The 12,464-nt window shown below is 41.3% G+C and overlaps 1 protein-coding gene across 1 annotated transcript; it reads right to left on the bottom strand.

The window, feature by feature from the left end:
* Positions 1-675: 675 nt before the first annotated feature.
* LOC137105060 (oxygen-regulated protein 1-like) lies at positions 676-10,182 on the bottom strand. Its single transcript, XM_067487011.1, has 4 exons — positions 9,541-10,182; positions 8,422-8,563; positions 7,302-7,909; positions 676-6,413 (listed from the first exon to the last, which is right to left on the bottom strand). Exons 1-4 carry the CDS (start codon positions 10,180-10,182, stop codon positions 1,350-1,352), a joined length of 6,456 nt encoding a protein of 2,151 aa, XP_067343112.1. The 3' UTR covers positions 676-1,349.
* Positions 10,183-12,464: the final 2,282 nt, after the last annotated feature.

Raw genomic sequence — 12,464 nt, 5'->3', positions numbered from 1 at the left:
GTGGCTTCCTCAGTTTTCTGCTTAAATGATGCTGACACTGGGTGAGTGTGTGATTATGTTAATTCTTATGTTGATTGTTGCCCTGATGCCATCTAGTGGTTGTTGCTGCAGTGTGTAGGTGATTTTTAAAAGTCATTCAAGAGTGTGTTTTGAAATGTTACTTTCGCAGAATTGATCATTGTATTAATACTGACATATGAATAGGAAATTGCTACTTGTGAGAATCATCTACCTGTTATGTTGTCTCTAGGCCGGCGCAGATGTAAACACTCTGCTCTTGGAGCATTCCTCGCTGCTCCTGTCACAACAATTACCAGCTCGGTGGCAATTTCTGAGAAAGAAAACAACCTTGCAACAACATGGATACTTCCTCAGGCAGAGAGTGAGAAAACAGAGGTCTCCGTTCCTCTACAGCAGGAGAAAACAACTGAGCTTCCTGAGGTATCTTTATCGCAACATTCACCCTGGCATTTCAACTCGTACTAACGTCAGGATCATCTTTGTCATCTAATTTTCCCTGTGAGACCAAGTGTTTAATGTGTAACCCATGGAGAGGTTGTGAATTAAGTCTAGAAACAAGTAATTAAGAAAACAAAACCCAACAGTTGTCAATACATTTATTATTAAACATTTCAAAGTTGTCACAGCTGCCACATTGTAAACCATTATCGTGTATCCTAATTATGAACATTTGAAGCTATTAGTTCTTGGTGAAAATCAATACATTTACACTTTAAACAACCAAAATACAAGACAATATTAGTTCTTACTGACATTTGCCACAATCTGCTCAAGACCAGTTTCATATTCAGTTGCTTTTTTTGAATGTGAGAGTCAAAACGGTGCCGTTTTGACTTGAACAACGCCACAGCCACACTGACCCGTTCACTCAGCAGGGGATTGGCCTTGTTGCCTGACATCTGCAGGGGCTTGATCTGTTTTAAGAGTTATAAAACAAGATTACAGTAATGCTCTAGGTTCTTGTTCTGTTGACAGGCAACCTGTAAGAAGGAGAGAGCTGCCCTGGAGTGTGCGTGGCAAATACACAGTCAAGGTGAACATCGAGTACAGAGCAAAAACTGGCAAACTGTATCACAAGCGTTTGGATGTTAAAATATGAAGATTAAATATAGTTTAATAATCTGGCTTGCGCATCTGAGATACGTTTGGCAGTTAGCTCAACTGAGTGCATAACTTAGTGTATTGTGCCAAAGCTATGGCAACATCAAAACATAGGCACAGAAGAGGAGATTATATACTGAATCAATGTACATTTAATTTAGACAAAAACATTCTTAGTCCTTGTTTTGGTGATTTAGAACTTTTTGGTAAAATGCTAGAAAATATCCTTACAGGATGGGACAGTGCTGGCCACAGAAATTGTACAGGAAGTCCAACATGTCAGGCTCCTGAAGCCTTGTATTCATAGCACCCTGACCCTTTCCAGGTTGCACCACTATGGGCTCACTGTCTGATGGATCCTCTATCAGTGGGTGAACTTTGTTATCCATCATCTTAAAATCAGTGACACCACCAGCGGGCAGTGTGGCGTTCCTCTCGGCCCACGTGTTGGAGTCCTCAGGCTTGTCTTTTGTGTCTGCGATGCTGTCACCATTCACACTGCTCTTGTTCACAGTGCTCTGATCGTCCTGACATACGTCGGAGTCACTGGCATGAGGCAAAGAAAAGTACGTGCACTTCCTTGAGAATGTTTTCTTCTCTTCCTGCTCAGATTTTGTGCTGAAGAGTGAATATGGGCTGCTCTCTTCTGTATCCTCGCACATCCCTTCACCTTGAGACGAGCTTGTAAAGGTTTTGTTTATTCCTACTGGGTCCGAAACAGATTTTCTCATCAGCGTATTCTCTTTAAGAAGCCATTCCCCGTCATCAAGTGGAACGATGTCTCCTGGTCCAACTTGTGCATTAAAAGCAATGCATCTTGTTGCTTCGCTCCAGGTGTCGAGGCCAGTAGTGGAATTGAAGTAGGACATCTCAGACATTGCTTTGGATCGGACTGCATGGAAAGGAGAGAAAATGCTTGAATGTTCTTTCTTTTTCTGCTTTGGCACAGATGGGGGTCTTTCAGATGCTTCCCCATCAGGATTAGTATCTTTTTTGCCATAAAGCCTTTCAATTGTTCTCCTCACAAAGCCTTTACTGATAGATTTGTGTGCAGAATCATCTTCACCACTGGACATTTCACCTGAATTCTGAGATTGATAGCCACCATTAACTGATGTCTGTCCCCTTAACTGGGACAGCTCTGATGCATTCGGGCTCGCGAAACATCGGTTCCCATGCTGATTGTCTGCTCCACTCTTTGCCAGGAACATTTCCCTGATGGACCTGACCCTGCTGCCTTCAGGCTCTGTGGTTATAACGCCACTGGAATCGTAGCTGAAGGATAGTGACGACTGAGGAGCTGATCGGGTGCAGAGGGCCGACTGAGACGTAGGTGACTCAGATGGTGACCCTTCCACATCTGACTCAAGATTTTTTTGAGAAAAATGCCTCATGGCAGAACTTTCTGTAACATCTTTTGTCTTCTGGGCATCAGCAACTTGCTTTTCTAGTAGACTTACTCTTTCTGCAACAGATCGGGACATGGCGTCTTTGGACCGTTGTTTGACCACAGCCTTTTCGCACTTTGTATCTTCAGTCTCAGTTGCCATTGGTTGAACTTCTACGTGTCTGTCCATATTGGCGTGTTCCTTCTCTAATCTGGACTCTTTTTCATAGTAACTTAATTTTTCTTCAGTTGAGCAGCTGATTTGTTCATCTTTGATCTTTGGCTTCTCCACTTCTACCTGCTTTTCATAGCTGCTGTGCTCATTCCCACTGTCTTCATCTGTATTAAACCTGTAGTGCTTTGATAAACTGTCAGACTTTGTCAAGCTGCTGTTGTTGTTTTTGGTATATAAATTCTGATTTTCTATCAAAATGCTTTGCTCTCCACCTACAGCATTCTGACTTTGTCCTCTGACTATGTCCTCCTCTGTTTCTTCTATCAAAATCTGTAGCTTTTTACTTGTTTTCATCTCTTTCTCCTCCTCTATGCTCCCCTGCTCTTCCTCCAAATTTTCTACAGTTCTAACTTCTAACTCTTGACATTCAACCTCTCGCTGCTCTTCCTCTGAAGAAGGACTTTCATCCACGTCCGAGTCATTTGTGCTATTGTCATTTAGACCCATACATGATTTTTGAATCCCCTCTTCCTTCTGTGGGGTGGCTGGACTTGCAGGGTTGGACAAAGCATTATTATCTGGGCTGGTGATGCTTTCTTTCCTGGTGAAATTCAGTTCTACATAGTAGTTGGGGCTTGTTTGATTGTAGTCCTCCTCCTCAAAGTGACCTTCGCAAGTGGAGAGGTCACATTCACTACTTTCCTGATTTATCTCCTCACAGTGGACTTCAGGTTGATCCTCTTCTGAACTATGCTGCTCACCCATGTCTGAGATAGATATACTTTCCTTACACCTCTCCTTTTCCTCTACATCGTCGGCACTTGACATCTCCTGCCCTTCTTTATCTGAACCTGATTCATCACAAAATGTGTGCAGCTGCCTACACTCCATGTCTTGCTTCTCTCTCTCATAACTACAGCTCTGTTGTTCAAGATGTTTCTTGGCCCTGTTTGCCATTCCTTGATTTGATTTGTCGTCAGTGTAGCCTTGATGCTTATTTTCTTCATTCACTACAGCCCTACATGATTTCATGGCTTCCCAATTCTGTTCATTGTTAACATGTCTCTCCTCAGGTAGCTGGTTGTCTTCAGTCTCAGCTTGGGGACATTTGGCTGTAACATTTTGACCATCTTCCCCCCGATTTGTTACTACAGGAACGTTGTCCATGTTTGGCCGTTTTGGCTGGTTAGTGTCTACAAAATTTTTAATAATGGATTTTACATCAATGTTAACCATCTCATCTTGAGTAACATCCCTTACAGTATCTTCTGTGGATGATTGTGATAGATTCAAATCACAGTTTTCTTTTAGAGACAGTTTTTTGATAATCTTTGTGGAGACATTTTCTTCATCATCACTCTCACTTTTGACCCCCACCGAAAGGAAAGCCAATTCCTTCTTAAGCTTCTCAGGAATGTCAAGATTATCCATTATCTCAGTGATAACACTTTCTTCAATGCCACAATGTTTTTCTAGACTGCCTTCGGTTATGAGTCCGTGCTCTGAGTTGTTTGACGTTGAGCTGTGACTCCTGCATTTGTCACTTAATTCCTGAAAGCCCCTCCAACTTTGCAGGAGCTGTTTTGAAGCAGATTGTTGTAAATCTGACAAACTACATTTAAGCCTCTGGGAATCCTCAATGCTGGCGATTTCTCTGAGAGAATCGATCATTTTTAAAGTTTCGGCACAGCTCACATTGTTTGCATTCAGCTCGTCAACGTTGAAGTTAGTTATGCATTCTTTTAGGGTCATGACAGACAAAAAAGCGAGGAGGACTTTGGATGAAGAGCCAAACATAGAGGCTACATGAGAGGAGAAGTCGGGCAGGCTGTTGGACTTTTCTAAGCAGGAGGGGCGTTTGTTGTGTGTGATTTGTCTAATTGACTTTATTGAAAAGCAAACTTTGTCAAGCACAGGTTTAATGTTTGGCTGGTTTGCAATATTTAATGGCTGTGGCATTCTTTGTGTACCTGTCATGGATCCCTCTTGATCTCTGCCTGTAAAATCATCTGACACTTTTGACGTATCAATTTGGCTAGCTTCCAGCATGGCCGTCTCACAGGTTAATGATTTGTCCAGTTTAGCCTTTGATTTGATTAACTGTGTTGTTTCGTGGCCTTTTCTTTGGAATGATGTTTTTCTTTGTGTCTTATTTGCAGGCTCTGATCCGTTGTCTGAGGACAGATTTCTGGAGAGCGTCTTTCTAACCAACTTTTGTCTGACAGGTGGTGATGCCATGTCCAGAGACTGAGAATATGGAGATGGGCTTTTTTGCAGTTTAGGTTTATGAAGTAGCAGCTTCTTCTCTGTAGCAGGGCTAGCATTGGGTGTTGCATGTTTTTGTATTTCGGTATTGTGTGACACTGTGTTATGAGAAGGGCGGTTATGTAATGATGATACTTTTGGAGAGCCATTAGGAAAATAAGATGGTAATTTCTTACTTTGTGGTTTCCTCTCTGGAGATGGGCTGCTCATGATCTGTACTTTTTTAACTAAGGCTTTAGGTGATGGTACCTCTTTTTGCGTGGACAGGGGCATTTTTGTCTCTTTAAATTGTAGGTTAGTTAGTGTTGGAGCCTCACTTGATGAAATACTGGCTGATGACAATCTGTCATCAGATGTTAAACTAGAAGGAGAAGCAGAAGTACAACATGATGGATTGCTCATTAGATCCAAGATGGATTTTTGTGCTGTGTCTTCTGGTAGTGTTTTGCTTGGTTGCGGTGTGTCTTTTGAACAGATGTCATTAGGTGTGTTGATGGGAGTAGATGATGTCTCTGAAGTGGCATCACTACATAAAGTATATTTATCCAGACAAGCCTTTCTGAGAGACATTTTCCTTTCAAGAGATAGATTACTGACCAAAGGGGCCCTTTTAGTAGATTGAGTTCTTGGTAAGGGGGCTTCCCTCAGTGTGGAAGGAATGTTAGTCTGAACTGATACTGTGGTTTTCATTGTGTTGTCAGTAGGTGATGCGGCCTTGTCAGAGGCAGGACTGATAGATAATGGATGATTATTGGACGTTATACTGCTCACTGATGAGAGCTTGTATGATGTGCTGCTGAGCACTGGAGATACATCCATCATGTAATATTCACTGTTTGACAGCTCTGTAATGTCAGCAGGTGGTGGTGGTAGTGGCATACTGTGTGCTGCTTCTTGCCATGAGGTTTCAACTAGTCTTGTTTCACTACCAGATGACATTTCTCTTTGCAACCTGTTAGTTAATGGATTCATTTCGGAACAAATACCATTCGAGATGGGTTTTATTTCTTCTGTGTTGTGCTGAGCTACGCTGAGGCTGTTTTCTTTTTTTGTAGTGTCGGCGTGACCATGGCCAACTGGCTGAGTCGCTGTAGTTTTCTCCACAAGTGGAATTGATGAAGTGTTTTCAAAAGACTGTATCCTCAGTTTAACAGACGTTCCCAGCACTGGGTCAGATTTAAGGGTCTGACAATTTTGTTTTTCAGATTTCTCTTCTGAGCACATCCCCTCTTCCACAACAGTGATCAACCCACTATTATTTCCTGAATCTTCCAAGATGCTGTTTTCTTTTTTATTTAATTTTTTACTTTCCCCATCTGGGTAGGCAGTGGGGTTATGATGGGCATCCTCCAGCCATTTCTCTACATAGTCATTAGTAACAAAGGTGGATGAGTTAACACCAGACAATGACATGCTTTTGCTGATATCATAGGGCTCATTATCATTATCTTTCTGCATTGATGTCTGCCGCATCAGTATTCCCTTTGGTTGGCTAAACACATTGCTTTTTTCTAAAGAAACTGTTTTACCTGCATTTTCTTTCAGTTGAGATGGTAAGTTTGGCTCTTTGACAACACAATTTACTTTATCATCTATTGATTGTAAGCTCTTCGACGTAAGAACCTTGTCCCCATTATGTGTTGGTCTCTTTTTTAGCTTCTTGGTGTTTTTTGTTGATTTGGATTTATTCCCATAAATTCTTTTAATGAACCCAGCACTGGAGAAAGTTTTCACTTTTTTACGTTTCTCTTTTGGCCTTTTTCCTGGAGACATCAGTTGCCAAACACGTTTACTGACCACTTTGGGGTTTGTGGATATCCTCTTATCTTTATTGTCCTCTCTTTGTTTGGGCTTGTCTGTGCTTGTAGTGGGCTCTGACAATTGTTGCTGCCTATTCGTTGTATTAATTGCACCAGTTTTTAGTGACTGCAAAGTAAATTCAGATATTACTGAACTGCTATCAGCCCTCCAGTTACTAGTGGATTCAGATGCCGTGAAGGGTCTGCAGGGTTCAGATTCAAACTCATTCATGAAGGAAAGATGTCTCCTTTTGGATGTATCTGGCCTATCAGTGGGAATCCCAGAAGTAGATATGCCCTGTGTGCATATGTTTGCTAGGTAATTGTCCTGACAGGACTGCTGTTCATATATGTGTAAAACAGTTTCAGTGACCTCCTCCCCACTGGATTCAACCTGTAGTGTTTCAGTCATCTCAGCTGATTTGAATATGGATGCATTTCTGCTGGTTGTAGTGTTGGCATCCAGAGAGCCAAGTCTTCTGGGTTTGGGTACTGGTCTGGTGATACTCTGTTTGACCATACAGTATTGCTCTGTCATCGCTCCACTTTCTACCTGTTCTCTGTAGGAGTAAGAGCCAACCATACCTCCCTGAATCCCCTCTCCTCCCCACGCTTGCTTTTTTCTAACATGCTTGTGTCCCGGAGTAGGGGCTCTTCTAGGAGACACAGCTTCCATCTGTTCTTTGACATTATCCTCTTCATTGCTACTCTCATTGAAAACTCCATTGTTCGGGGATGGTGGATCCTCGTCATTGTTGTCTTTACTTTTATCCTTGTTGATGGTGTCGATGCAGGCAGCAGAGCTTTCTAAATCCAGTAAGTTGGATTGAGGTGAGCAGGTCTCCTGCTCTGCCTCAGACTCTGGTAAACAGGTCTCATTAAGCTGATTGGCCACACCAGAGCGTGTCACAGTGGTTGTCCAGTGGATGGTTTCCTCTTCCTTAATTGTCAACCGCACCCTCATCTCCACAGTCATGCTGCCATCCTGGTTCACCCGAAAGGACTTCTCAATGTCATCCTCAGTTGGGAGCAAGCAGTCCCGCCCTTCGGCTCCATCACCAAGGGGGGTGTCCCCCTCCGTGCCTGCGACTGGCTCCAGTAAATGAGCAGACTCCAGTTCAACAGAGTTTGTGGTGTTACTAGGTGGGTTGTAGAAACTTTCTGCAACAGAGTTATGGATCCGGTTCACGATGTACCTTTCCGACGATGGGGAGAAATTCCTTGCCTTCGAGGCATATGACGGGTACATCTTTTTACCTTTTCAGTCGGTCGGAAGAGAAGAGTTGAAGGTTTAGTAGAAATATCCAAGGATTTCAGGCAACGATTGAAAAGGGATCACATGCAGGTTGAAGGAAGATAAAATGCACAAAGGGAGAAAAAAGAAAAGAGTTAGGAATGTAATACGAGTATTCACAGCTCATGAAGAACAGCAGCTATCAGCCATGCAGACAGTGTATATAGGTCATCTGCAGTATTATGTGTAATATCATTGCCTCAGCACTTTCTCAATCTTCAGCCCATGAGCGCAGGTAGATTACAGGGAAGGCGCACTGTATGTGTCATACAAATGAATATCACACTCTGACTCACTCTTTAAAATTAATTTGTAAAATGCCTTCACGTGTTAAATAAAAGAAAAGGATCACAGAAACCTGATTATTATATGAACTTACCGTTTAAAGCCTTTAGCCTTCTGAGACCTGTTCGAGTTGGAGCTGACAGTTTCTGTGCGTTGTAGTTTGCAGGTCGGAATGGCTCCCTCCCTGCAGCCACCACTGTCCCAGAGCACAGTATCAAGCCTGGAAGACCATCAATCTGCATCCAACATAAAGGGAATTGTTCTTATGTAAGACAACAATGAATGTTTTAAGAAAAATATTCTAAATCTTGTCTCAGATTACCTGCTTGCATGTGTGACGAATTACGTTGTCTGTTAAAATGTCTCCTTGTGACACTATCTGGCTTTACAATACATACTTGACCTAAAGCCTTACAGTGCAGTGTCCCTGAGTGCCCCGAGTATTAGGTTGCCAAAGGAGCTTAACGCTTTCTCGACTTGTGTGATGGTCATTTACAGGCCATCTTTCAGACAATCTTTTATGGGTCAAAAATGGTGCTAAAATTTTTCAGATGACATTAAATGTACATGTACTTAGTTATTTCTCTGATATTTCTTAAGGTAAACTAAATACTAGTGTCAGACAGATTTAATACCAGGTGGCAGTTGGTAATGAGCAATGTTATCATCAATCCTGGTGAGTTAATATAGTTAATCTAAAGAATCGTTTTTCCGTTTGCTATTCTCTCAAACAGTGAGTAGCATGTTTTCTGAGGTGTTTATTGTATCTTAAGTTCTTCTATTGTTGAGTCATATGGTTTGGGCTCTTAACCATAAGTCTTTATTTAGTCTTCACGTTTCCCTTTTCTGTCCAAGCATTGGTTGTTAAGATAAATTACATCTTTATTATTTTTTACTCCATTTCTTTAACTGCAACACATTGCCATGAGAAGCATCTAGACTTTTTTGGCTGACCACCAGATATATTCTTTCAGATTCAAAAATAATTCTGCCAAAACTTACAACTACATCTTTGTTGAAAAAACACATGTAATCTTCTAACTATTTGTCTGTAGAAGTATAGTTTTAAAAAAATGAGCCTTTCATTTTTCTTTGATTTCTTGGTTGTACCAGCAGTGACATGATGGACACTAAATTCTTTTGCCTTTTACAAAGCTGTCAGGCTAGTGCTTGTTAGATCTTATGTTATACTGACAGAGAAGGACACACTCACACGTCTCCCATCAAGTGTGTGTAGTTTCACCACATGGAACTGGATCACCTCTGAGATATATTCCAGGACAGACTTAAAAGTGGGCGTAATCCTCTTGTGAAGCACCACGGTGTGTTTTATAGTGGGGTCTCCATTGCGAAAAACCAGTAGCCTCTTGGGTGTACGCACGGCCACTGGCTCCTGTTTGTGGATGCTCCAGCCAGGGAACAGCCTGGTCTGCTGTATGGTCCGACGTCGGGAACTAACAGGCCGAGCGTGGTACCAGGGCCGCAACTTCTTTCTGGCCAGTGCCAAGTTGATAGGTTTGACCTTACGGCTGTCAGAACAAATGTAGGATTTCCCATCCTCCAGTTCATCCAGAGTATAGATTGCATGAACCCCCCGAGGGGTGGTAATGTTCCTGACCCCAAATGGCAGGGGAACCTTTTTAGAGAGATTGTCCAGGAGTGCGTCGAATGTTTTAAAGGTGCGGCTGTTGATGACCAAACGCAGACCGTTAAACTGAGGATCGCCACTTTTGTAGAAGCACACCCGCTTTGATAAGATCGGGTCAGTGATACTTGGGTGACGTGGGCTGCCAAAGGTGTGCCCACTCCCTGATGACTGGTCAGGGAGGACCCTCCAGAGCCCAGTGTCATTCATCGCTGATGGGCTGCACAAATGAAAAGTAGAGTGGTAGAAACATTAAAGTTTGAACACAGCACAATAAGAATAAATTAAACATGTTTATGATTTTCTGTAGCTCTGTTGGCAGGCGTCAACGGACCACAGGGTCAGTGGTTCAACCTGACCCAGCTCTATGTCAAAGTGTCTGGGCAAGACACTGAACCCTTAACAGCCCCTTCCCATCCCCAGCTGTGCAGTGCCGGTCCAAGCTCGGTTGAAATTGGGGAGGGTTGCGTCAGGAAGAGCATCCAGCATAACTCACGGGATGAGCCGAAAGAACAACAACAAAATAGAAAAATAGTTTCTTTTTTTCAAAAAGCTTCCTCCACACAATCAGAAGGTTTTGAAAATCTAACTAAAATCAGTTATTAAAACAGTATTATGCATTTGTTCTGTAACAATAAGGAGAAGAATCAAAGTGAGTTTGACAGGTTTTGAAGAGACACCTGCATTTTAGGACTCTGGCAATTCAGTCAACACACAAACAGCATTAACACCATGTTCAACAAACCTTAAAGAATTTATGAAGCGTAGACAACATCTTGTTAACATATGTTGTTTACTTTGTTCGACTGTGGCAACATCAGGCAACATGACCTGATGTCTGGGAGAGCTGCCACGTGAATGGTCCAGGTATTTAATTATTTAATTAATTATTTAATTACCTGGCTTTTAACAACACAGCAGAGCACTTTGGTAATACAGAGATGTGTGGCAGATAATTCTCTCCTTAACCAGCATATATTGTGTGTTTTAGCATAATTGCCAGCATATGGAACTAGTTGTGTATCACATCTTAACATTATGTTTTTTATATTAAAAGTCCAATTGAGCAGAAATGTGTGTCAACAACAGGACCCATATTGTTCATCACAAAACTTCCTTTTCCAATGTTTTGCTAAATGTAATTTTAAAATGGCGACATTTAATTTTAAATGTTGATAATTTTCCAATTTACCATCAGTAGTAGTAGCAGCAATATTTGTGAAATTATTTTTCATAGAAGTACACTATTTGTGGTAACTGAATGTAACAAAACATTCAAAATGATCTGGATGATTTGATGTCAGGATGGTATTCATAGTGCTCCATATGTTGTAAACACTATCCACTTTGTCTGAAGGCAGTAAATAAATTAAAAAGACTGAGCAAATAAATAAATACACAAAAATTCAGATTTAACGGAATGATTTCAGAATAAACTCACCTACGTCAGCATCATGAAATTCCCAACAGTTTTGAAATGATCCAGCAAATATTATTCCGTGCCCTACATCATGACTGCTGTTGAACCGACTGCACGGCAACAGTTTATTTCAGTAGACACCATCGTGGTTAATTTGCCTAATCTTTGCTCAGAGTTAATCTCCACTGCTAGTGCAGTGCTTGGAAATCCTCTTCGGAAAGAAAGGTGTGCCACACAGATGCATGTAGAGCTATCACAGCACGCTGAAGAAATTAACCTGATGCGTAATAGAAGTAAAATCAGCCAAAACACTCTTATCTGCTTTTCTCTTTTAGAAAATATTTTGTCAGTGTCCTCAAATGTTAGAATTGAATTTTGTCTCTATGCCCCCACTTTTTTATTCTGATTTTGCTCTTAATTTACGTGCACCTGCAGCAGGTTATACAAAGTAAAATGAGAGCTGGGTTTTTCCCACCAGTGGCAGCAGATGGTAATTTAGTGTTCGGTTGTAAGATTCGTGTTGGGTTCTAATCCTGCTAAGTACTTCTTTAGATAATAAGGATTAAGAGGGTTGTCATTCACTGGATTGTAAGAAAAAAGCACAGATTTTCAGTGATATTTCCTTATCATATGTGAATTTGAATATGTTATATACAGTTTTGGAGGAGCTTTGTCTCTTAGAACTAAATGTGTACTATACATCATGGTAAGAAATGTAAAATTACTGTTTGTTTTAATAGTTAACACATCGGACTTAAACAACCCATAAAATATACAGTTGTAATAAAAGGTAGTTCTAGAAATACAGTGATGTTTTTTCATGGTAATGGAGTCCAGTGTCCAGCTAAGTTAAACCGTATTACTGGTGGTATTAGCCAGTAATGTATATCTTTAACCATGAACTGTTACGAGTTGCATAACAGTTACCAAACTGAAGTGAGTCTATTTCTGTAGTGAAATGGATTAGTCGACAAGGGATGACTTCATTCCACAGTAAACCTGGAGCTGAAGTGAAGGAATCAAAGGAATATAAAGAAGTTATCAGGTTTCTGCTCTGTATAACAGGATAAAG

Source organism: Channa argus, chromosome 19 (assembly GCF_033026475.1).
Source record: "Channa argus isolate prfri chromosome 19, Channa argus male v1.0, whole genome shotgun sequence".
Classification (NCBI taxonomy): Eukaryota; Metazoa; Chordata; class Actinopteri; order Anabantiformes; family Channidae; genus Channa; species Channa argus.
This window is presented reverse-complemented; position numbering and strand designations above follow the sequence as displayed.